General features: G+C 37.9%; 1 protein-coding gene across 19 annotated transcripts in view; it reads left to right on the top strand.

Moving 5' to 3' along the window:
* Positions 1-27,470, top strand: part of LOC122789306 (calcium/calmodulin-dependent protein kinase type II subunit gamma) — a 2,351,533-nt gene that overhangs the window by 1,691,441 nt on the left and 632,622 nt on the right. For all 19 annotated transcript variants that reach the window (XM_044056632.1, XM_044056627.1, XM_044056637.1 and 16 more), the window contains exon 9: positions 1,796-1,890. In XM_044056632.1, coding sequence (XP_043912567.1) covers positions 1,796-1,890 — 95 coding nt within the window. The remainder of the gene's footprint in view (positions 1-1,795; positions 1,891-27,470) is intronic.

Raw genomic sequence — 27,470 nt, 5'->3', positions numbered from 1 at the left:
TTCCACTTTTACTTCTCTTATTAAATCTTTCCACATTCCCACCATTTTTCTAAAATTTTGTTTACATTTTTTCCTTTTCTATTCATAAAAGTCAGAAGATTCTTCTTCTTTCGGATTTTCCTAGTTAGGGGTCGCCACAGTGGATCATCTGTCTGCTCATGATTGGCAGTGGAGTTTTACAGTGTCGAGTTGCCAGCCCGGCACCCAGCCTTCCACAGAAGGCGCGCACACACTCATGCCTAGGGCCAATTTAGAGTGTCCAATCCACCTACAGCATGTCTTTGGGATGTGGGAGGAAATTGGAGCACCTGGAGGAAACCCACACGACCACAGGGAGGACATGCAGGCTCCGCACAGAAGGCACCCAAGCCGAGGATCGAACCGGAGAACCTCTTGCTGTGAGGCGACAACGCTAACCGCTGCACCACTGCAGCCGCCCTACTAAAAGAATAAAAGTCAGAAGATATGTTTAAATTGGTTATAATAAAACTTAAGGAAATGTTGGTTAATAGAGGTTACCCATTCAAATTAGTAGAAGCCATCGCATTAGAAATTATAAGAAAAAAGGAAGATACTTTTTTTTATCCTTTATTAAGGAGAGATGAAATAGAATTAAAAAGAAAAATATTAAGGTTGAAACAGGTTGGGATCATTTTGAGTAATCCATGATTATAGCATATAATTTAAATAATTACAGTAGAAGGCCTGTTACTTTTAATAACTAGGATGTTTATCCAGTGAAACAAATATGATTAAGAATTTAGGAGATAAGAATTATTTTATTAATAGAAGAGGGGAAAAATACATTTTAGAAAAAAGGGTGGGAATGTGCAAAGATTTTTGTAACAGAAGTAAAAGTGGCACATTTTTAAATGTTTGTATGTGTAAACAATGTCCTTTAGAAAATGAATTTATCAAGATAGTGAATTATGGGAAAATTGCTTCCAAAAGCATGTTTAAGACCCAAGCAGATTATGCATGGCAGTGATCATTGCTATTAGGCAGAAAGAGAATGTAGCTGCATCATTCCACTTTGCTGTAGTGAACCTTATCTTTAAGACCTTTGTTATGGCGATTCACAACTCTTTTGTTGTGTATTTTTATTAGTAGCAGCCTTCTGTCCTTTGCTCTGGGGACATAAACCTGCTGATGTTTGTTGAATTCAAAACTGGTTTAATGTTTAGTGTCAGAGTGAAGAAATCTAATACCAGTGAGAGAAATTTACGCAATTTTTTGTCTCAGAAAAAATATTGTTAAAGCAGCGTTTTACAGGGGAAGAAATAATGACTTAGTTGTACCATGCCTGGACAAAGAATACAAACCAGGGAGTGCCAGCAGAAGACTGTTTCAAACACTCAGGATTCTAATTTAAACAGCAATTTTGACTACTGTTAATCTAAGCAAAACTGGCTGATACAAATTAAGTTTTCGGGGATGAATCTAAAGTTCTGCTGTGTGGTAAACATCTCTGAAACATAGAACCAAGTTCTTCAGTTGTTTAGCTGCATCCAGCTCTCTTTGTTAGAGACTGCCTGTCTTCGCTGTATGACAATCTCAAGGCTTCTGTAAACAAAGAGCAGTGCTGCAATGATACCAAAATTCAAAGGGTGCTGTGAAAATAAGCATATCTTTTGTTTTTTTCTTGCAACACGTCCATGATCCAGCAGTAATGTATCACCTGTAAAGAACTTTCTTCCATTTCACTGGAAATTTTATTTAATTTAGTTGAGTCTGTGTGTAGAAAAAACAAGTATGATGTAATGACGCCAGGTTATTATTTTGTTTTTCTCCCCAGGTGTAATTCTGTATATATTACTGGTAGGCTATCCACCATTTTGGGATGAGGACCAGCACAAACTCTATCAGCAGATTAAAGCAGGAGCCTATGATGTAAGTACAGATGCAAACAGGAAATGAGTACTTGATTACGTTATAAATGCAAACGTTGGTATTTAGTTTTGCTTTATACTGACTGATTTGTTTTCAAACATGCAACATGATGTAAATACTGATATTCAAAAAACAGTTTGCAGCAAACATGTTTAATGCATTTAAAAATGCATTGTTACTTGTTAAAGTATTTCAGCATTGCTCTATAGGTAAGAGGTAGGACATTGTCTAGGAGGAGATGCCCTTGTACACTCCTGGTTATCGCACAGACATCCATGGGAGTGTGAAGGAATGAATGCTGTGCCTGGATTTCCTTTGCTAGCAGGAAAGTGCTACAATTGTACTAGCATGCCTGACCATTGAAAGAGACCAGTGGTCATGATATTTAGCTGTCTCGGGGGATTGCGATATTCCACATATTACCAAACGTACTTGCCTGATGTATAGCTTGTTCTGCAGTTGTGTAAGTGATAGCAGTGTGTAGATGGGTCACCTCAAGGGAACTATTTATAGATGGTTTCCCTCCTTAGGTCCAGCTAATGAACATGAGTGGAACATTTGATTGGCAATGTGGTGACACATCTTCTCTACTTGAATGAAATACAGTGTGTGTGTAACAGTACTGTGATGGGTGGAGACTGTCTTTGGGGGGGAATAAACTCTACATCACTGTTTTCACTGCATGCTGAATAAAAGGTCATAAAGCTGAAAGATCTAGGAATGTATGACTATTGCATAGTAGTCCTCAGCATGGAATTTTAAAATCATACTGTTCCAGAAGTGTTACTGTATCTTAATCTGTTTTTTTTTTTAAATTTGCGTAATATGAAAAGCATTACTGCAACAGTTAAGACTAAGAGTGATGCTACTCCTTCAGTCAAAGTGCTACTTCTGTCAAAAATAATACAGATTTCACTAGATAAAAGTGTGAAGTTATAATGTAGTCTCCTAGGAGTGAGCACAACAGCACTTTCCTCTCCAAACTAAACAGCTGCTCATTTCGTGTACGCAGCTTTTCCATGATGCACACTCCTATATACCTTATTCAGACGTGGATGCTGCTTGCACATTGCCTTTTTGCTGAAATTCTACCATCTATGAACATGCCAGTGCTCTTTCTGTGCTTTGTGCCTGTAAGCATTACTCTTAAAATAACATAACCAGACATATAACCTTCCCTGTGTCTCTCAGCACTTTGTGTCTGAAAGATTTACATGGCATCCCTCACAGTACACATTTCTTCGTACATCCGATTTGTGGACATCTTTATGTTGTGGAAGGGTACTAGAAGTGAATTAACTAACTTTGTGAACTATTTGCATACTACCACTGATTTTTTTAAGATTTACCTATCAACACTCCGCAATTGAGATTAATTTTCTGGATGTGAAGGTTAGGAAATCTGAGCTGAATAAGGTTAGCAGTAGTATATACAGGAAACCTACTAGGAGAAATGCCCTGCTGCATAGAACTAGCATGCATCCGAGACATATTGCGAAAAATGTCCTGAAGGGACAAGTATATAGAGTTTTAAGATTACATAATTAAGATGATGAAGCAAGAGTGGCACTTGAAAATGTAAAACTAGATTTTCTAGATAGAGGTTACTCGAGGGAAGAGTTTGAGACCACTATAGTTGAGGCCTGGACACAAAGGGAAAACAGGTGTAAACCATATTTGATGGATGCCACACAGAATGATGATCAACATGATCCAACTTCGATAAATACCAGATTTAGAGTAGTTTTTCAGCATTCAAGTGATGTGAATGAATATACTTCCATCATCAAAAGACATTGGCATATACTAAATGAGGTGCCAGGACTCATGGACAAGATAGGCAATATTCCATCCTTTTCTTTTAGAAATAAGTCTTTGAAACACCATCTTTATAATAAGATGGATATAAATAGACCTATCCAGTCCATGCGGACTGACACCTTTCCATGCAGATGATGTTCTGCATGCCAACATCTCTACAGAAATAGTACATTCACACACCCCGTGCGACATTTTACTATCACAATTCATGGCTATGCTGATTGCAGAACAATGAATGTTGTTTATTTTTCTTTTTGTCAGAAATGCTTTGTATTCTATGTAGGTAAAACTAATAGAATGTTCAAGGACAGGATCCTTGAATACATTAGGGTCATTAACAACTGTAAAGACAATAATGCCTTGGCTACACATATTAAGGAAACAGATTTCACACGTTATTTTAAGTTTTTTCTTATTCATGTTGTCCACCTTAGCGTAAGAGGGGGTGATATAGAAAATTTAACTGAAAGCATTGAAAAAATGGATCCTCTCATTGAATGCCGAGAAATATCCTGGCCTTAATAGTACAACATTTTTAGAACCTTTTTTGAAGTCTCGCTGTCTTAGGTGTTAAGTATTTTACACCCATCTATATATGCACAATATGCATTTTTTATACATATATGTATATATATTTTTTTATACTTTTTATGTGCCTCTCTGTGCTCTAATATGTATTTTTATGAGCCTTATATGAGATTTTTATGAAGATTTTTATGAGGTTACTTCTGTATAGTAACATGTTTTAGAGAGATTTTCCCAGTGTGAGTTCTCCCTGTATACATGTTTTTTATATAGATTTTGTATATAAGTTCTTCTACATATGTTTTTTTAGAGATGTTTCTCATTTATATTTTTATCATTGCACATTTATGGACTGGCGGACGGACGGCTTTTAGATAACTTTATATATATTCTACTATAGCACTTTCCATTTATAGTACTAGTTTGCCTCAGTTGTATAACTGAAACATCTGATTTCTATTCTGAGTATCAGCTGACATGATAAACTGGATGGATAGATGTTTAGTTTGCCTGATGAAGCGACAGGAGCAGTTGTGAAAGCGCTAATGTTATTTTATCCTTTATTTCTTTGCTAATAAACGTTGTGGCTGTGCAAGTTTGGTTCAGTTTCTTTTTTCAGTTGGTCTTGTTGTTCTGCACCTCTCTGCACCCTGAGCTGTTTATTTTATTTTTTAGCTCACATTTCTTCCCAACTCCTGCTTAGAAACAGTACTTATTCAGCAAGGTGAAATTCTAATGACTGATAACTGTTGCTGTTTTATAAGCACTGGTCTTAATATTATAAGTTTTCCCAAACAGTGCAATGAGTTCATCCAGCTATAGAAAGTGAGAATATTTCTGTTAAGGCCAAACCCTACCCACAAGCTGGTTGAACTGAGGTGTAGTGTTCCCCTTTCCCAATGCACATGCGTGCCTCCACGTATGTGCTTATGACAGCTACTTGTTCAGCAGCTTACCTACTGCAAGCTCACATCCTTGCTCTTGGTGCGCATGTAGGGTCGCTATCTGCCAACCAGAACTACCTTTACCTATTCCCAGAATGGGTAAGCTGAAATCAGCCACTTACTCGCATCCTCCACTGCCAATCCTTCCAGCACCTGAGCTGCAACTAAAAGTCAGGTTGTCTTGGTCTTATTAAGGCTTTATTTCTGCATGCCACATAGGAAGGTGATTGTGGTTTCAAATAAATGGGAGAACAGTTGATGAAGTTTAGAGTTGCTGCTGTATGCTAAAAGTCAAAATAGATTTTCCAGAAACTGCAGCCTTCTTCAAAAAATGAGAAATAAAGCACAAATGTTACTGAAGCATTAAGTAAGACTTGGAGATATGACAGTGTGCCCTCAATGTCTTGAGTTGCTCTTCTAGATCCTTCTTGGTGGAATTTTGCCATCTTTATGCTACCTTTAATTGTTTAAGACTTCATCGTCGATGACATAATGAAAAAGCACTCGTTAATAAAACTAAACGCTGAATGCAGGGAACAAAACCTTCCAGTCACACTGTCTTATGAATATGTAAGAGCAATTTTCAGATTTTCAATATTTTATTGAATGTGTTCCTTCTAATTATTGCAGTTAATTGAATCTATTTGGCAGGTACATCACAACCTAGAAAAATGGTTTACTGAAGAAAAGCAAGTAAAGGGCAGACGTACAAGGAAGGACGGGGAAAGAAAGAAAAATGTATAAAGGGATTTGTGTATAGTTATCAATTTGTTAATGAATCTTTATTGCAAAATGATGCTGCCATTTCATTATTTCATTAAAATGACACTGGTTCCAATGCCTTTTTAATCCTGCTTTTGATGGCTTTACATCCAGTTCTGTTGACTTTTTCAAATATGTTTTTCTCATGTTCTCTAATCTGTAGTTTGAGTTTTCTTATAAGAAAAAATAATGTCAGCACCATAGCAATGTCTTTCAGCTTTTCCTGGTTAGGGGTTGCCACAGCCTATCACTGGTCCGCAGATTGATTGGCAGTGGTGTTTTTATGGTGTCAAGTTGCCAGCCTGGCACCCAACCTTCAGAGAAGGTACACACATAAACAGACGCACCTACCTGCATGTCTTTTGAAACTCATTCGACCTCAGGGCAAACATGCAGACTCCAAACCATAAACTTGTTAAAATGTTAATGGACAATAGCGTTTAACTGCAGATTCTTCTTCTTTTCAAATGCTGACATTTTGCAACTGGTGATGCAAGATATGCGATAATGACTGAAACCTGGTAGCAGTTTTCACCATGAGGTGGTCATACATAATAAGCACTAGTGTTTTGGGCAGCTACCGTTGTTTTATTATTGTATTTATATGGGTACATTATTTTTACTTTGCTGTGTTTACAACATTTATGAGGTGACGTTGGTGACTGACACAAGGAAAATATCAGGCCAGAACCTCATTCTTAAACCGTTTCCTCAACCATGGTTAAGCAGAAAAAAAAAGAAAATGAAACTGCACACATTATATGCACAAAAAATACACATTAAACTTTCCCCTTCAGAGCAACTACCACCACCTAAAATGAAATCCATGGTAGCGAGTCTTATTTAAATACAGAATGTAGATCAGAGTGCATCACAGAACGACAGTATATGTGAAATGAGCAGTCATCTTGTTTGGAGAAGAAGAATCTAGGGATTCTCTATTTTTATCTAGTATTCCTGACAGAAGCAGTGTTTTTCATAAGTTTGTTAGCACTGCAGACTAGTTAAAAAGAATGTTTTGTTCTGCATCTGGTGCTAGAAAGTAGAAGAGCAGCTTACCTTCAGCTCAGTGAAAGGAAATTAAAGTAGGTAAGGTCTCTGCTGTGTGAATAAGAACTGTGCACAGGGCTGTGGTTTGAGAAATAAGTAGGACTGGAGTGCAGGATCAGAGTAAATGTGTTCATGCCCAGTAAACAACAAAGGGACGTGTGCTTCTGAAAGGGACATGTGCTTCTGTTTATATACTTAAAAGTTGCCACGCTGTATGATAGAGTAGTTGGAAGAGTTGGTGTTTAGGGGAAGTTACTACTATAAGATGGAACATATTCTGTTCATTCTGCACAGATATTTGTGTGTTTTTTCACTTTAACTACTGCATTTTAGATATCACAAGTTGCAAAGGACAAGTGTAGTCCACATAAGATTGCCTAAGTGGTACAGATTATGCCCAAAAATCCATTGATGACAGAGAATGTTAAAGGCATAAGTTTATTTGCATATATACAGCTGTGTTGTATATAGAAAGGCATAGAAATTGATAGTGTGTGTGTGTGTGTGTGTGTATATCTATATATATGTGTGTATATATATATATATATATATATATATATATATACATATATATATATATATATATATATATATATATATATATATATATATATATATACATACACACAGTGTGCACACTTAGCCAACCAGCTTATTGTACGTTTTTATTTTTTTTTATATTTTTTCCCCTAACAGATTTGTTTGTTTTTCAATTAAATTGTACAGGTTATAGGTCATATTAAAAGTGGGGAAAGTTTTGAAATTATGTATTGTGATCTCATATTTTTATTTCACAAAAAACCTGGCATTTTAACAGGGGTGTGTGCACTTTTTATATCCACTGTATGTGTGTGTGTGTATATGTGTGTGTATATATATATATATATGAGTGCTAGTTCATTATATCGACTGTTTTATAATTCGAGGGTTTTACCCCTTTTTTCAGTTTGTTTGAACCCAAAGTTAGTATATATAATTTCCAGGGGTGTGGGGGGTGAAGCCCTCAGGTAAAAAGCTGTTTTTTGTTTTAATTTTTTGTAATTGGAAATGTAACCTTTTGGTTTACATTTGCAGTTATTTTTTGGCGATGATTTTAGGGTGATTAATAGTAGTTACTGATGAGTTTGATGTTTTGTCACTGGTGATTGTCATTACAGATTCATACACACACACACACACACACACACACACAAATATATATAATTTATATGTGTGTGTGTGTGTGTGTGTGTGTGTATATATATATATATATATATATATATATATATATATATATATATATGAAACACACAATCCCAGTGCGGAAGGAACTGCCAAAAATTATATAACGGCCAAGAAATATATGAACCAAAGTAGATGCGTGGCTTCAAAGAACCAGTCAGTGTGTATTCCAAAAAGGTAGAAGTTTAATAACGTGAGCGCTTTCGCAGTCCTGCCGCTTCTTCAGACGTAAATAAAAAACAGTAATGATGATGCTTACATATAGTGAAATTCAAAAAACATCACTTCCTGAACAAAGAACATCACTTCCTGAACAAAGACATCATTTCCTTAACCCAAAACTACAAAATACAAAAATATAAAAAACTACAACTACCATGAAGCGCTAAATATCAAGAGCATAGCTACATTGAAATACAATGACAGTCAAATATAAAACACTGAATCTAAATTCATCTGATAGATCTGCCTTTAAGGGATGGCTTAAGGGGGACGGACTCATTAAGTCCCCTACCCCAATGAGCCGCTAACCGCAAAATCCACCGGGTTTCTGCTGCTTCAGTGCGATTAACAATATCGCCACCTCTTAAACAACTTGGCTGAACATGTATTACTTGAAATAGAAAGGTATGATGCTCATAGGAGAGCATATGCTTAGATATTGCACTACAATTGTCACCTCTGCCGTTATATAATTTTTGGCAGTTCCTTCCACACTGGGATTGTGTGTTTCATTTTTATCCTGGGGCTTGGTTGAAGTTTTTTCATATATATATATATATATATATATATATATATATATATGTGTGTGTGTGTGTGAGTGTGTATATGTATATATATATATATATATATATATATATATATGTGTATGTGTGTGTGTGTGTGTGTGTGTGTAACTGCGGTGGTGGTGCTGCAGTAGCATTGTCGCCTCACAGTAAGACGTTGTCCTGTTCGTTTCTCAGCTAGAGCATCTTCTGTGTGGAGACATGCTTGAATGGGCGTACCTTCATTGAAGGTTGTGCGTCAGGGGTGGCAACTCGGCATGTAAAAATCTACTGCCAATCATTAGTGGACCGGAGTTATGCTGTGGCGACCCCTAACTAGGCAAAGCCAAAAGACACAACAACATGTGTGTGTGTGTGTGTGTGTGTGTGTGTGTGTGTGTGTGTGTGTGTGTTTATAGATATTTACATGATATATTTAAAAAAAATAGGGTCCGGATTATGTCACATAGTTGCACTCTAAGAAACAAGTTCCATGATAAGTGGTAAAGCCACAAGTCATAAGATCGTGGTTTCGTTATCACATGACATAGATCTCCACAAATTCCATTTATTAGTTTCAGTCACAGTTTTTTCCTCAGTGGCATTCAGTAACTGCATTGTATGCTTAAGCTGTCCATGGAGTAGGGCTTTACATAGTTTATTTTACTGTTATTTTTTGGTTGTCTCGCTGGTGGATTTCAGTTCTATTTCTGAGGTGATTTTTAAACATTTCTTCCTGCAGTTGTCATACCCTTTTTGTGTTGTTTTTAGTAGTTTCTTGAGGATTGATAATTTTTTTCTATTAACTTTTTTAGTTTAATTATACAGGATCGGGTTCATGTTGTCGGTAATGATAATTTCAGAATGGCTGAGTTTTTAAATAGTTTAATTTTACTTTTTGTTCATATGGAAGTACCTTAAAACAACTTTAGTTGATAGTGGGTTGATGCCTTCACATGTGTGATTTCATTTTTTTGTTTAACTTAGCCATTGCTATGATAGAGGTTTGGAGTAAGATTTTTGATGAGTTTGGGGTTTGATGATATCCACAACATGTAAATAAAGGTTTCTGTTGATGCACATAGATTGTATATAAAAATATGTACATTGTAAGTTAATAAAATATGTATAGTTTGTGCAAATATAATGAGTTAAGTAAGTGTGGTATGTGGTTTTGTCAGTAGCATATTTATCTTAACAACTTACCCACTTACATGAAGTCAGGTGACCCTAATTCAACAAGCAGCCCAATGCCAGACCCTAAAGAAACTGACCAGAAATTGGGAGAATGAAAAGGTTTTGCCTGTTTGCATTTCTTATTGGTAGGGCTTAAGGGGTTGGGGGCTGAAAGGGAATGTTAACAGCTGGAGTAATCAATGCAGACTATAAGATACCACAAGAGGCTCAACTTCAAGGAATTTGTGCCAGGATGACATAAACATGGATGTAGGGACTATTCTGTCTCAATCCTGAATACCTTTTAACAGACATGATCTGAGCATGCAGCAAGAGTTTTTTGGCAGTATCAGTAGTCCCTTAGACAGCGGTGCAGCAGTCCAGATGGCTTCTCCTCCAAGTGCAGTCATAATCACTCCCTTCACTGTGTCTGTAGGGTTCCTGCAGAGGTAAGTCTGAACTGTCAGGATTGCATTAGGGTATCCCCACTAAAAGGATGTGGAGATGATATTGAATGATTTCAAACAGCTGGTGAACTGGTTTGGGATGGGAAAAAAAATGAAGGAATTGAAGGAATGTATTTGCAGTAGGATGAATGTGTTTTTTGTGCACATCTTAGGTGTGACCAACCAGTCAGACAGCTTATTCTAAACTCCTTTCTTAGCCTGAATTAAACAAAAAGAGAGTGAGAAGAAAGTGAAATTGCACACACTGTGTGCATATAAAAATAAATGCTAAACGTCAACATCAGAGTAACTACCACCACCTAAAGTGAACTCCATGACAATGACATTTGTTTTTCAATAAATGTATTTAATTGAAAAATAATAAAATAAATAACTAAAATCCACAACTAGCTTACAGAAAAAATGTCATTACTAGCAAAATGGGCCTGATCCAGCTGGTTACTATACAAAACGCCTTACCAAGAGTGCAGACTGTTTCAAAAGAAATATTAACCCAGTGATACTAGTTTTCATCACTGTGTATTCAGATGTATAGGTTCATAGGTTGGTACTGGGCTATCTGCCCGAAGGCATATCTTAGCCTAGCCACGTTGTGCGGTATTCACCACCCCTTTATTAGTTCCCTAGACCCTTGTACTAGCAGCTAGTACCCTTGGCCCCTATCTAGAAGTGCTGTTGGTGTGATCCCCGGTATGAACTTTCTGTTACCCATCCACTCATCAAGGTTCCTCTTGAAGAGTGATAGTGAGGGGCTCTGTCTTATGTAGATCGGGACCCTGTTCCATAATAAGGGAAGTCTCTGCGAAGGGAATCTGTCCCTCCAGCATGTTCTATTCATTGTTGTGTTGAGGTTTATATCCCTAGAGCGTGTAGCTCGTGTAGATTTGGTTTTGCCAAGATGGAGCATGTTCAACAATTCTGGGTTGGACATGGCTCTGTACGTTAGACAGAGATCGCCTCTGAGAAAGCGGTATGCAACAGAGAACAGTCTTAGCTTTTTCAATCGTGCTACATAGGGAAACTGTTTGAGGCCAGTAATCCTCTTGGTTAGGTATCTCTGTGGTCTCTCCAGCTGCTGGAGATGTCTAGCCAGGTACATTCCAATTGGTGCATTGTACTCAATAATGGGTCTAATGAGGGAAGAGTAGAGGGGGCACCATTACATCCTTAGATCTTGATGCGAACCCTTTCATGATCAGATGGGTCACATAGAAGGATTTTCTAACCACTTTGGCAATATGGTTATCAAGGAAAGCTGACTATCTACTTGTGTCCCTAGATCCCTTATTTCTTTTTCAGATTTCAGGGGATTACCTCCTATGTTGTAGTTTGCGGGTACTCTGTTTTTTCCAAAGGGGATTACTATGCATTTTTTTGCATTTAGCTTGAGACCATGGCTTTGACACCATGCATCAGTCTCATTTAGGCCCTTCTGGAGGATCTCCATGTTGGCTGGAGACTCTATTATAGCACCTAGTTTGCAGTCGTCTGCAAATTTAGTCAGCCACAGCCCTTCTATGCTTGCCTGTACTTTTAAGAAGTATATGCCAAACAGGAGGGGCCCCAGGACAGAGCCCTGAGGCACACCACTCGTTACTGGTCTGGATTCGGACATAGATCCCACTACTCTTACTTTATGGGATCTGTCTGAGAGCCAGTTTGCGATCCATCTTGTGACGTAAGGGTTTATGCCCAGGCTGGTGAGCTTATCTATAATACCTGAATGGGGAATGGTGTCAAATGATTTAGCAAGGTCAAGGTAAGCCATGTTTACCTCCTTTTCCTTATCTATAGCCTGAGTAACTGTCTCAAAGAAATCCACCAGGTTCAGGAGGCATGATCTGCCCTTGACAAAGCCAAACTGTGTGGGGGTCCAGCGACTGGAGGTTCCCAATCTCTCCATTTATGAGTTCCATAATGATTCGCTCCATAGCCTTACATATCAGACTGGTCAGGCTTATTGGTCGGTAGTTCCCAGGGTCAGTTGTGGCCCCACTCTTGTGTAGCGGGACCACCATTGCCGTGCACCATTCTATGGGCACATATCCTGTGGAGAGGCTGAGACTGAACAGGGTATTAAGATGCGGGGTTAATTCCTTTACAAAGTAGTTTTTCCAGTCTTGGGACTTCACCCTTTTCTGCAACAGTTTTTCCCTTCTGTTGTAGAGTTTGTTTATGGTTGGGGATCAACAGGATTGGCTTCCTTTTTTTGGAGGAGAATGTCTTGATTCTGTTTGGTATGACCCATTACATGCACTTGTGAATGTGCTCATGCAGTGTATTGGTGTATGATTCATCGCTCATGCGCCTATTTTCCATTTGCATGGATGTCATGAAGTTAGCCACCTCTGTTTTTAGAAGCCCAAAATTGGCTTTGGAGATGTTTTTTATGGTGGTTTCCTTTGGGGGTGGGGGGTGGGATGTGGATATCCATGGTGATTAGCTTATGGTCAGATCTGACCAAGGAGGGTTGATTACTGGTGTAGAGCAACGGTCACCCATGTTAGTAATGATCAGGTCAAGGATGTTATTACCCCTGATGGGGGTAAGAATGAGTTGGTCCAGGGCATTGGAATTAATGAATTCCAGAATACATTGAACAAGTTTGTTGGTACATGAGTAATTTTCCCAGTTAATGGAGGGGTAGTTAAAGTCTCCCAGTATAAGGGTATTGGGTTGTACCCTAATATTTTCCAGTGTGTTTAGGAATGTGGCATGGGAGTATTGGGATATGGTGGGGGATCTGTAGCAGGCTACAACCTGGATTGCAGTTTTACCCAGTGTTAGTTGTACCTGAAGTATCTCTGATGTGTTATGTTGGGCTACTAGTCTGGAGGTGTGCATATCCTTTATGAATATGGAGACACCACCGCCTTTAGTGCTTCGGTGCAGGTTTAGGGGCTTAAAGGTGTGGTATGAATTGTAGTCTGGTAGTGCTGGGGTGCTCTCTGGAGCCTTGAATCAGGTCTCAGTCACTGCAGAGATGTCAATGCTCTCCATTTTAAGGAGTGCTTCGAGCGAGTACATTTTGAGATTTGGACATCTAGCACTGAGTAGCATAACCCTCAGATTTCATTTGCTTGTAGCTGTTATGGTGGTAATTTTGTCTTTAGGACATTGCCTAAAAAAGGCACTATAAGGGTAGCAAGAGCCTTTGCCAGTATCTGGAATCCCTGGGGTGACAAGTGCAGGCCATCTCTGTTGAAGCATCGAGGTCTGTCGATCATGTCAACCCAGGCAGACAGATATTGGATCCCCTTAGAATGACACCAGAAATGTAGCCACTTGTTGAAGTCGGTCATTTTCTTCTTGTACTGTCATTCTCGGTGATGGTAGGATGCTACTCAGAGCTAAGGTCATACCTGCATGGGCTACAAGATCAGATAGCTCCTCTATGTCTCTCTTCATGTAGTCCAGGGAGGTATGTTTCAGGTAATTTACACCAACATGGACAATGACAGAGTCATATTTGTATCTGTTGTAGAGTGACCTAAGTGCATGCGTTATGTGGTAGATACTGGCACCCAACAGGCAGCTGACCGTAACTTTCTCCTTATTCAACCTAGTGAGTGGGACATCAGTGTGTCTTACTATTGAGTCACCTATGACTAGTGTATTGGGTAAGTTGTTTTGCCTTATGGGCTTTGGTTGAGTGGCACACTGTTTGTTAGCTGTGTGTCTCATGGTTTATGCTGGGATGTGGTGGTGGTTTGCATTTCTGCCTCAGAGGTCTCTGTTGTTTGGGCAGATTTTTATTGAGAGCCTCCGTGAAAGTAGATGTGTGTTTTGTGTTACTATGTGAGGGTTGTGGTGGTGTATGTTCTGGAGGGCTATGTGTTGAATGTGGTGTGATGCAGGTGTTATCCTTCTCCTCTAGACTGGCTAATCCAGTCTTGGCTGGAGAGTGCTTGGCTTCCAATTTGGCTATGTATGTGTATCTCTCAAGTCATAGTGTTGGTAGGTAAGAGGAGAGGGTTGTCTGTGTACATGAGGCAGTTGCTACATTGCCTAAGGATGCCCAAGTTCACCACGTTGACAGGAGAAAGCACAGGGAACTGACCTTTAGACATGCCTGGATATGAACTCATTATATTAAGTACTGAAGCCTTTTACAGAAAAAATGTCACTCTAAGTGTCTGAGTCATAGGCAGAAACCCTTCATACTTCAGCCATTTAAATAATTCATCCCTGGTGTCAGAGGAAAGAAGGCTTATAACCTTTCAAACAACTTAACCAGGATCATTAGCCATGAATCTGTCCTTGACAAAACCAAACTGCTATGGGTCCAACTTGACAGGATTCTTTATTTCATAGTTAATCAAGTCAGCTGTAAGGTGTTCCAATGCCTTGCAGATGAAACTTTTTATCCTGATTGGTCTTTAATTACCGCGGTCAGTAATGTGGCCACCCTTTTGGGATGGCATCACCACTGATCATCAAACATCAGGGACAAAGCCTATGGTTAAGCTCAGGCTAAATAGTCTGAATAAGGGATTTAGCCAAAACATGTTTAGTACTGTTTATTAGGCAGTCTGGTATACTGTCAGGTCCCATAGTGGCAGTATTTTTGGTCTTGGCCAGCACCTTCAATGCAACCTTGTTGTATGATGATAAGGTGATGGAATGAGTTAGGTAAAAGTGGATTTTGGACAGTTGTCTCAGGGTAAAATATGCTGTAAATGTGACTGCTAGTATGTTGGTAATATCTTCTAAGTTACAGTGTGTGTTGCCATCATGAATAACTTTGGAGAAGTGTTGGGTGTTATTTCTTAGTTTTCCGACGATTGTAGCTAAAAAAGGATTTGTAATCGTTCCTTTTTTCAGATACTAATTTAAGTTAATGGTTCACTTTAGTGGAACTAATTATAATTTATAACTTTTAGTCAGTATCTTTGTATTATACTCGATCTGAAGGTAACATGACCTGCGGTATGCTTTGATAAGTTTGTGTTTTTTTTCTTTTATTGTTGAGTTTATTTATGTAGGTGGAGCACCAGGTGGTTTGCTTTGAAATTTTCCATTATATTTTGGTGTGGTTGCGACAGCTTGTTCAGTGCATTTGTCTAGGTGGATGTAGATTTCTCATTGTAAAATTACCTGCAATAGCCCGCATCAAGGATGATGTTACAGTAAGTGGAATTTAGTAAGTCAGTCATAAAAATTTGTTAAGATTTGCATGTTTGATATCTTTGAATTGGGATAGTTTTGATTCAGTGGCTTTAGAAGCTTTGGGTTACTAATTTATGGCCTGACTTAACCAAGAGGAAGATATCAGAACACAGATCAGGACAGTGCCATGTTCGTAATGATTAGGTCAAGGACATTATATCCCCTAGTGAGACTGTCTGCAGTCTGAGACAGGCAATTTTTGTTTATTATACCTAGGAACTTTTGGACATAATCCACATTTGATGCTTGTGTGTGTCAGTTTATTAAGAGCTTGTTAGTCTCCCTGAATGAAAGAATTTTTATTTGTAGGGCATTCTACAAGAATGTTCAGGAACCTTGTATGATTTTCATGGGACATACTGGGTGTCCTATAACAGGCAACAAAGTGCAAGTCCTAATTGGTGTGATTTGGGGCTCCTTGACTTTCATCGTGGTTCTCTGGAGATCTGTTTGGAGATGGTATTATCTTTGACAAATACAGCAACACCACCACAGATTTCATCAAAATTGAAGACATGATAGACACAAACTTGTAGTATAGGAGTGAGTGCTTTCTAAGCATATCAGTCAAGTTTCAATCAGAAATCCTGGCACCTGAGAGACCACTTACCAGACCTTTTCCTTGTCAAGCCTAGAGGGTAGGGAATAGGTGTGTCTGACTATGAAGTCATCAGTCGCTAAGACATTTTCATTTGTGTTGTTCTTTTGCCATATTGGGCTTGACGTAATTTAACCCCTGTTGATTGCATCTTGATGGTATGTCGGAATGTGTTGAAGCATTTTGCAGTGAGACTTGATCTTCCTTCATCTAGGAGGCTTTGCTAGGGATTTCTTCATCAACATATGAAATACTGGGTTGTGTAGTGTGTGTACATGATTGGTCTATCAGGTGTGCTGCCTACAACTTATTTTTTTGAGTGACACTTCCATCTGTAGCTTATAGTATAAGGCAATTACTACAGTCTCTGAGAAAACCCATGTGCTCTGAGGTCAGCTAAAGAAAAAGTGGGCTGACTATCCATTTTGGTTTAGGGAATTTTAAAAGAAAATGCTTAATATAATTTAAATTATGTATATTTATATTTAAAAAAATGACAGAGAGCACATATATAGCTAGTTTGAGTTGTGACAGTAAAATGTTCCTTGGCTAATAAATATTATATGTATAGTTACTGAAGCAGTTACTAAACTTTAAACTTTAACTACTAAATAATATTTAGCTACTAAATGCTATGTGGCATTTCAAAATGTCTGGGGATCAAGGCCTAGATTCAGGAACATGTTTTAAACACTGCTCTTATAAACTTATAGATTTGCTAGAATAACATGTTGTGCATTAGCATACATTTTATGGAGGGATATGAAGCCTAAAATTCAAATGGTTCTTATTATTTGGTGACTGAAATTCTCAATTATTTCTAGAAAAACACATTTACAAGAATCAAACCAAAAATATGAGGCAAAAATCTGGACATTCTTTGAAAATCTGGACAGTTGAGAGGTACGTTCTGCAGAGATGCACATTTAGGTGAAAAATTAGTAATGAAAAAATTATGAGTGTTAGATGAGCAGAATTCACATATAGTGTGACATGAGAAATAAGATTGAAGGGAATCAAGTATACAAGTAAGGATGAATAGAATGCGCATTTCCGGATTGCTACTTTATAAGATTTGCAGCACCTAGTGTGTGTTGTATAGGCTATACATTTTTGAACATGTCTAAAACTTCAGGGATTTAAAAAAAAACATAATAGTTATTTTTCCAATAAAGTAGACTGTAGAATATAAGAAATATATGTATGTTGAAGGAGTAAGGAATGTTCCAGGAGTTATTTCAATCATCTGTGTAAAAGAAATGAGTGAGTGAAGTATGTGTAGGTGTGTCCATACCACATATGTTATTTGTTGACAAGAAGCAGAAAAAGAAATTCTGGTCTTTATATACATGGTAAATTGTTTTTTTTCCATTTCTTTTCCATGCTTTAATAGATTTGGGGAAGTTTGTTTGACTTTGTATTTGGTAAATGTACCACTATCCTTGACTGACAAGTCTGAACTCATTCACTCCAATGGAGCTCAGGAAGTTTGCACTGCAACTTCCAATGGGCGGTGCTTAAGCCTTTTGCCAGAATCAAATTATGTCCTCATGTTTCAAACAAATGTTCATTTCTCTAGAATCATAGGGATTATGAAAGAAATATAAATGACAAACTCTTCAACATAAACTGTTTTTATAGTGGGAGTATTCTTTAGTTTCTAGGTTTTAAACCAAATTTTATATCACAGTAAACAAAGTATTACATTTCTAATATTTTGTAACAACTTACAATATTTAATCAATCACTCAAGTTACTCACATACTGTCAGCAGCATTTTATTCATCTAGCTGAGAGTGTTCATATAAGGCTAAGGAGCTCTGTCTGTGTTACTTGATTAAGATGTTTAGAAAAATGTGAAAATTATATAAATTAGTATCATAAAAACAGTTAATATCTGTTTACCTGCACTAGACAGACATCATATACTAATGCAGTTGAGTACTTTTAAGATGAAATCTTTTAAAACCTTGTACATAGTTTTGGAATTATTAATGAAAATATGAAAAAGCAATATTTGCCAGCTTGAGACGCCAGTAGGAGTTAATTGCAGATGCACCTGGAGGCATCACTCGGATGTAATGAATTAAGCGATCTTTAACTTCTACCTCCTGCTCATGTGGATGGGCCCTGGGTTAATATTTGATCCGCATGCTGCAATGCAGTTATTGAAATATGAATCTTAGTCCCCCCCCCCCCCAGTCTTTCCATCTTAACCGTATCAAAGGTGAACGTACAGCCACAGAGCCAATAACACTTATGCTAGTAGGATTATGGCTATTCTAGCGTATATACCTTCAGCACAGAGGAGGCATATTCTGACATAGATAGCTCTGGGCATTGAATATTGGTATTTGCTATGTTATGAAGCCAGCATTTGTTGAATAGATGCTGCGAAATGTCCCTTAGTACTTAAGCTGCCGGCTGGTTTGTAACTTGCTTCATTGTTGTTTGAGTACATTCAGAGGTTGCCCAGCACCTCATTTGCCAGTATTGTATTATGATGATGAATGTTTTGCTAAAATCTTGCTTGATAAGGTATAGCACCACTTCTAATTACTGCTTATGTGACATGTTCAAATAGGATCTGCATCCTGTTTTGGGGAGTGTGACTTTCCTAAACCTGCTACAGATCGTATGCATTATTTTCCTATAACTGGTGTGTGATCTTTATTTGTGCCTTCTTTCTAGGTCAAGCATACTACTGTTGTAGAAAACAACAAAGTGCATTATAGAAACCCATTCCTGGCCTAGTTATAAATGCCTGTTACTGCAGCCCTACAGGAAGTGATGTTCCCCACTCTTGACCCTTTTTCACAAGTGCTGAACTTGAAATGAATATGGTTACCCTTACAACCCCATGATATCTTCTAGAACCATTAGAATCAGACCTGCCAAGATTTTCATATCGTAAGTAGCTTTTTGTTCTCTGTGGATTGTGGCAAAGCAGAGTTTTACTCTGTCTGATGAGATCACATTGCTGCCCAGCTTACTAATGACTGTTGCCTGTTGACATATATTTGCGGATACACCATTAAGCTGTTTTTATTTCCTTAACATGTAAGCCGTGTGTGATCTTGTATGCTCTTCTATTCAGAACCTTTTCATTTCTGTCAGCAGTGACTTTGTTTCCCAGTTAGTAAAACTGGGTTTGGTGAAATTTCATTACCCATGCTTCTTGTCGGTTGCACCTCTGCAAAGTAGGATTGTGTTTGGCCATATCGCATTTTACTGTGTTATGCTTTCCTCCGCTGTGTCATTGTCCCTTTTTTAAACTCATTTAGTAGTTTCAGTTTTAGATAATCTGAACTGGCATAAGTGAGTTCTTGGTAATAAAAGACAGGATGTAAAAGTATTAGAAAGGTGGTCATTCTGAGATTTCCCTTTATGGAAATGTCTTCTCAAATGCCGGTAAAAACAAGAGTTGGCCCCATTGCATTTTGCTGGTAACATGTTACAGCTGTTTTCATTGTTACCACTAACGTCTGATCACACTGGCCAGGATACGGTGTTTATTACAACTGCTTTCAGCATCAGCAGTGTGATTCAATATCAAGTGAGAAAATGGAGCTGTTTTTGCATTTACTTTCAGTTCTTGCAGACTGCACTGTGCAGGATAGAGTGCTACCTCTCATTTTGTTTTATTTTTTTCCCCATTGCCAACAGAGACTTCTTGTCGTTATCAGACACATTTTGTGTTTAATTGCGTTTTCAGATGCTTCTTGTTATTGATTCTAGCTAGGGAAGTTGGCTGCTTCTGAGAGGCAAACTTGTCAGTTTCATTCATTTTTAATTGGGCAAAAGCAGAGAGGTACATTTGTGGCGATTGATAGTTCATCGTTCAGTGAATGCTGCAGTGAGCTTGCTTTGTAATGCTGCTGATGGAATTTTTTTAATGATATCCCTTTGTTTTGTGCAATTTTGTGCACATATGCTTCTATGTACACCATACACACATTTATATACGCACAGACATAAATGTGTACACATAAATACACACACATAAATATATATTTACATGTATATAAATATACGTGTGTGCATGTATATTATATAAGGTATGTATGTGTAGGTTTATTCATTTATGTGTACATATCTGTTATTTGCATAACATTTATTGATAAAAAAAAATAATTTTGTACATCCTACAGACAAACAGAACCTCAGAACCAGTCCAAGTATTGATTACTGCTAGTCACCTGTATTAGCACACCAGTAGGTATTTGCACATGTGTTTACCTGTGCATACATTTTATTTTTTACGTGTAATTGCTCTTCATCACCAGATAGCTGGAAATTGTCACTTGGCCATCCTTTAAGAAAGACAGTGCTGTACAGTTCACGTGGTACTGCGCAGAAACATAATTGAGTCATCCATCTCTGTCACGCTGAAGGAATACTGGAGCTGAATTTCAGACCTGCTTAATAAGCTGGCCGTGATTCCATCTTGTCTCCTACTAAGTCATGCTCCTGAATGCTGCCAAAGATCTGCAGCCAGTCGTCTGAAAGTCAGGACTGTCAGCTGGCACCAGGTTTAAACTTTGGAACAGAGAGGCACTGATCTTTCTTGACCGATCAGGTTCTCGAGTCCTGCTGATATTTCCAGCTGCTACTGAAAAAAGGAAGACTCAGGCACATTGTCACTCCGTCTAGCAAAGAATGTTCATTTTGTCCTTGCCTAACATGGTGGCAGCTCACTAAAGTAACATTTCATGCAACTGTCAGCCTAGAAACAGTTCTGTCTTTAATGAGTGGCTTTAAAGTAGATTATATATGGGCCAGTATCCAAGTTATGATGATGGAATTCTGTATAGTAAATTTAATTCTGATTGCATACTTCTGGGGTCATTATGTGACAGTCTCCTGTTTTCTGCACCTAAAATACTAGATTCATAAAATGTCTTGTATGTTGTAGTCTTATGGACTACTGAGAGTTGTACCCTCTGCTGGACCACTGAGATTTATACCCTCTGCCTTTTTTACTGAAGCATTTTGGTCCATTTTCTGGAATTCATATATTTAATTTGTAGCACATTGTATTTCTGTACATGTTTAAAACTCAAGTGACTTTTAATTCATTCAGGTTGTCATCTCAGAAATTCCTGTGTCAGTGGATTAAAAAAAAAGCTTTTCCTGTGTTAGGTAAAATGCTAGTGTCAGGCCTTGGTTCAAGGAATGAGGAAACCAAATAGTCCAATATAAGTAAATTGTTTAGTGCAGAAAGTATTTGAGCACAAAAATAAAATGTGCCCCCATTATATCAGTTGGTTACCCAGCGCTTTCTTCCAGTAGTTTTACCTGCAGCAGCTTCTTTCACTAAACAAAATCTTGCCTTGACTGTCTTCAGTGTAATATGTTTGTGGATTTGCATTTCTGTTACAAGACAGCTCTGTCTACTTCAGAAGTTCTGTTCCAGACATCTGGAAGATAACTGTTGTCATTCACATTTTGAGAAAGGAGACATTGCATTGCATATTTAATAATGATTGTTTTCTGTATGTTTGTACTAGACAAGTTTCTGAAAAACTTTGTACCTCTCCAAGCCACTACCTATTTGGATTTCCACACCTTTTTTCATATTATTACATCTGTGATAGGTACTTCTTTCCCAGATGTCCTCACTGACTTCATGTGGATGCATTGATGCATGATTAGGTGCTGCGCAGACTGCACTTTTGATAAAAGGAAAAGAGTTGTCCAAGGGAGTCTAGGTTGTCCATTAGAGGCAAGACGTTTGTATATTATTTAATATGTCTTACTTGCCAGATTAGTCCCAGTTGGCATGGCTTTTTTTTCTAAGGAAGATCCAAACTGGTACTCATACTGACAAGGAGGCATTTATTCCCCTTAGGAAGTTCTGCAAAATAAAAAAAATAAATAAATTAAGTAAATAAAGTAAGGTGGTGCTTGTGTAGGAATGGATGGGTGGGATTATGAGATTATAAATAACTGTATTATGGTTTGGATAAAAAACAAATGAAATTAAAAATGCATACTAAGTGAAAAGGTGAGGGTATATTACAGAAAATATTTTGTTTTTGAAAATGGATTTTTATATTTAACTGCTAAAGACAAGTGTGATATAAAAAAGTATACATTTAAGTATTCTTATTTTTTGTACGTAAGTGTTGTTTTAAATAAGTTACTTCATCAACTCAAGGGTTACAGGGTTTAATTCCTTCTACCTCATATTGTGCGACTGCACAAGTGACTTAGATGGGCCATTCTCCCAGGTTACAGACTGAAAAAGGGCATTTTGTCCAGCAGGCTTACCTGGTTAACAAACAGATTTTTTTAAACGGTGCCCTTCCCTTGTTTGATAAGCATTGTTGGATCTTTTGCCATCTACCTTTGCTGTCATCAACTTAGACATATGGAACCTTGATTTGACATCGTATCCCTTGTGCTGCACTGCAGTGTCAGTACTGGAAAACGAATCCAAGCACCTGGGATGAAATTAGAACCCACAGCCTTCTGGTGTTTCTGGCATCAAATTCAGGTGTACTACCAGCTGAGCCTCTGACACAGTCTCAAAACATGCAGAAGAATCTCTTAAATGATAATTCATAACGAGAGAGAGCATTTGTTGAACTATATGTTGGAAAAGCAGGTAACAGTAAAGTAAACCGATGGTGGGCCAGGCTGAAATGGTGAGGGATTCCTATGTAAGCACTAGCTACTTCAGAAGATGTACGAGTTCTACTGTGTTGTCATTCTGCTCTTGCAATTGTATGATCATATATGAATATACTGACAAAGTTATTCTTAATTGTGGCATTTTTTTTTTTACTTTACTTAGGGTTTTGTAACTGCTGAGCCTTCTTTTTCTTGGGTAGGGTAACTGCTTTGCTATTCTTTAGTCTTGTTAAGTGACCTGCTGAGTGCATTTTGAATCCACTATGAATTAGGTACCTCAGTAACTGATAACATCTGTAAGTGACTTGACCCTTCTTGATACAGTAATGATAACCCCACTTTGCATAGTATATTCTGTGTGACCTGTGCTGCTATATATTAAGACACTTCTAGAAGCCAATGTGCATGAACATTAGTCACATTAATATTAACATTTCTACTTCATTGTGATTGAAAGTGAAAACAGTTTGTTTCCCTACCTAGACTCAACCTGTGATAAATCGTTTCCTCTTGCTACAGCTCTCATGATGAACCACTGAGATGGATGCACTTTAAATATCTCAGTATCTTTCCTGAAAACCCTATTCTCCTGCCTGCATTTTTCTTAGTGTGAAGGCAGTAAATGTCAAGCCTGACCCTTCAAATAGTGTGCAATTAGTGATGAATGTATTTTTTTTATAACTAAGTAACTGAGGGATTTGGGGTTGGCTTAATGGTTAAGGTGTTTACCTTACAGATCAATTACATTGGCAAGCGTACGCTATGTACATAGGATCATAGGAAGTTACTATGCTATTGGCCCTGAGGCTCTTACAACCCTAGCCAAGAATTTAGCCCATTACAGCGTATGTATCATCAGCCAAGAGGGTAGCAAACTGAGAAAATATATAATAAAATAATCCCAAATGTGGGGAAAAACATCTTATTCCAAGCTTTGTATTGTTAACTTTTCCCCTCCCTCATTGAAATGCCATTCAGTCTAGCTGATTTTACAGTCAGAAGCACCTTCCACTAGCCCAAATCAGCACTTAACCATTTCTCCTATGTATGGTAAAAAAAAAAACCTGCTGTAACCAGCATTAAATCCTTTATCTACATTTACAATGGATATAAAAAGTGTACACACCCCTGTTAAAATGCCAGGTTTTTGTGATATAAAAATTGAGACCACAGTCATTTCAAAACGTTTCCCACCTTTAATGTGACCTATAACCTGTACAATTCAATTGAAAAACAAACAAATCTGTTAGGGGAATAAATATAAAAAATAAAAAACGTACAATAAGCTGGTTGCATAAGTGTGCACACCCTTAAACTAATACTTTGTTGAAGCACCTTTTGATTTAATTACAGCATTCAGTCTTCTTGGGTACACATCTGCCATCAATTAAAGAGCCTCTAGTTAACCCCAAATAAAGTTCATCTGTCCTAGTAGGATTTTCCTCAGATTTACTCTGGTGCCTGCCACAGCAAAAGCCATGGTTCAAAGAGAGCTTACAAAGCATCAAAGGGATCTCATTGTTGCAAGGTATCAGTCAGGAGAAGGGTACAAAAAAGTTTCCACAGCATTGGATATACCATGGAACACAGTGAAGGCAGTCATCAAAAAGTGGAGAAAATATGGGACAGCAGTGACGTTGCAAAGAAGTGGATGTCCCTCCAAAACTGATGAAAAGACTAGATGAAAACTGGTCAGGGAGGCTGCCAAGAGACCTATAGCAGCATTGAAGGAACTGCCGGAATTTCTGGCAAGTACTGGTTGTGTACTACATGTGACAACAATCTATGTATTCTCCATATGCCTGGGCTATGGGGTGTGATTGCAAGACGGAAGCCTTTTCTTTACAAGACAAACATCCAGGCCCGGCTAAAATTTGCAAAACAAAACATCAGGGGTCTCAAAAGCATGTGGTAAAATGTGTTATGGTCTGATGAGACCAAGGCTGAACTTTTTGGCCATGATTCCAAAAGGTACATTTGGCGCAAAAACAACACTTTGTATCACCAAAAGAAAACCATCTCCGTGGTGGTGGTGGCAGTATCATGCTTTGGGGTTGCTTTTCTTCAGCTGGAACTGGGGCTTTGGTCAAGGCAGAGGGAATTATGAACCGTTCCAAATACCAGTAACTTTTGGCCCAAAACCTTCAGGCATCTGCTTGAAAGCTGAAGCTGGAGGAATTTCACCTTTCAACATGACAGTGACACCAAGCATACATCCAAATCAACAAAGGAATGTCTTCACCAGAAGAAAATTAAAGTTTTGGAATGGCCCAGCCAGAGCCCAGACCTAAATCCAATAGAAAGTCTGTGGAGTGACCTGAAGAGGGCTGTGCACAAGAGATGCCCTCGCAATCTGACAGATTTGGAGAGCTTTTGCAAGGAAGAGTGGGCAAATATTGCCAAATCAAGATGTGCCATGCTGATAGACTCCTACCCAAGAAGACTACATGCTGTAATTAAATCAAAAGGTGCTTCAACAAAGTATTAGTTTAAGGGTGTGCACACTTGTGCAGCCAGCTTATTGTACATTTTTTATTTTTTGTATTTTTCCCCTAACATATTTGTTTGTTTTTCAATTGAATTGTACAGGTTATAGGTCACATTAAAGGCAGAAAAAAGTTTTGAAATGATTTATTGTGATCTCATTTTTTTATATCACAAAAACCTGGGATTTTAACAGGGGTGTGTACACTTTTTATATCCACTGTAAGTCTGTGTTTGCTATTTGTGGGAAAGAGCCCGTCAATGTCAGTGACCTGTTTGTTTTAGTATAAGGCTGGGGGCAGCCTGCAAAAAAGTATACCAACATCAACAAGCACTGAAGTGGCTAGAGAGACTGGGCATGCGGGATTACGAGATGAGAGTAAGACTTGGAAGTTTGGAAGGCAGGTTTTTATTTTCTGCAGCTGTATTAATTGACAAATTCCTGTTAAATACATCTGTGGATGCCACAGATCAGTCCCCTTGTGTTTTTGCAGTTGAATTGTGCAGATTCTTTTACATTACCAGACAATATTGCTTTGCCCGATAGATTTATCGTTATCACCCTTACAATATATTATTTCTTTTAGTTAAGCTACCGATTTTCTTTTTGTATGAGCCCAACTGACTCCTTAAAATCTATTCTTTTGCTGGGGATTGCTACTCGGCTGGTCTTAGTGTTGCAGGTGCCTGGACCATTGTGTTTTTTTTTTTGCCTGTGTAGAACTGAGTTAATGAAAAGCCTAAAGTGATATCTTTCTGTCTGATACAACCAAAGGAAAAAATTAACAAAACACCAAAAAACACAATGGCTAGTGGTATCAAATCTATTTAATGGTAAAACCGTAAACACTCCTAGCACCTCGGCTTAAACAATCCTTTACAGAGTGTAATATATCATAAAAACACACAGCTTATATACATTCAGTAAATTAATTAAACAATTAAATAATCAATTAATTGTTGATTTTGTTGATGTTTTTCTGTCATTTAGTTTTCTTCAGCTTCAGTAACATAAAATGTAGTGTGGTAATGTTTGGCTGCATACGTCTCACAAAGAGCTGGACAAAATGTAATCCCCCATCTTTGTAATATGTAGTTTGTTGTGAGCCTTTTGCAGTGTGGAGGGTGCTAAGTTAACACACAATAATAAAACAGAAAATAGCAGTCGATTTCTACTACCGTTTACTATTTTCTGTTTTATTATTTTGTGGTATATATTTTACAGTTCGATTTTTATTCGTGAACACGGTGCTTAACATATTTCAAGGTGTGGACTTAACACCCTCCACACTGCAAAGTTTCTGCTTGGCTTGTTTTTGACCCAGTATAGGCTGCATACTGGGTTTTCTGAGACTTCAAGGGATACCACAGATTTTTCTTTTTGTATTTGTGAGCATTTCTTCCCTAAAAACTGGCTCACTTCCTTTTTAGTTGATTAGTTGTCTTAATTTTTGGCACAAAGTAAGGTGAGTATATTATGTCACAGTAATGGCTGCATACTGAATTTCTCAGAGAGCTGGATAAAGGTTGACCTTTACACCTGTGCATTGTATAATTTGTGAACATTTATTGCCTTTTTATTTTAAATAGAATACATTGTTGTGTGCAGTCCGTATTTTATTCATGCATCATTTGGGTAAAGTCATTATTTTTTAAGAGAAGTAATGTTTGTGCAACCTATATCTGTTTCATTTGTGTTTCTGGTTGCACCTGTAACAGTTAGGTGGATGCTATGATTGGCTACTTGGATGGGAGAGAATGAAAGAATGAGTGATAGGATTAATGAGAGAGTCAGTGAAACTAAGGATGAGGGGGAATGAGTGTGATAAATAGTGACTAAGAAAACGAGTGAATGAATGAGAGGCCAGTTGGGAGAATAAGTAGGGGAAAGACTGAATTGGTGGATGAAAGAGTGAGAAAATGTTTAATGAACATGAGAGAGAAAATGACTGAATGTAAGAGA

The sequence above is a fragment of the Protopterus annectens genome, chromosome 14.part0 (assembly GCF_019279795.1).
Source record: "Protopterus annectens isolate FY-2018-M chromosome 14.part0, PAN1.0, whole genome shotgun sequence".
Taxonomy (NCBI): domain Eukaryota; kingdom Metazoa; phylum Chordata; order Ceratodontiformes; family Protopteridae; genus Protopterus; species Protopterus annectens.
The sequence above is the reverse complement of the archived record's forward strand: the minus strand, read 5'-3'. Positions and strand labels throughout refer to the sequence as shown.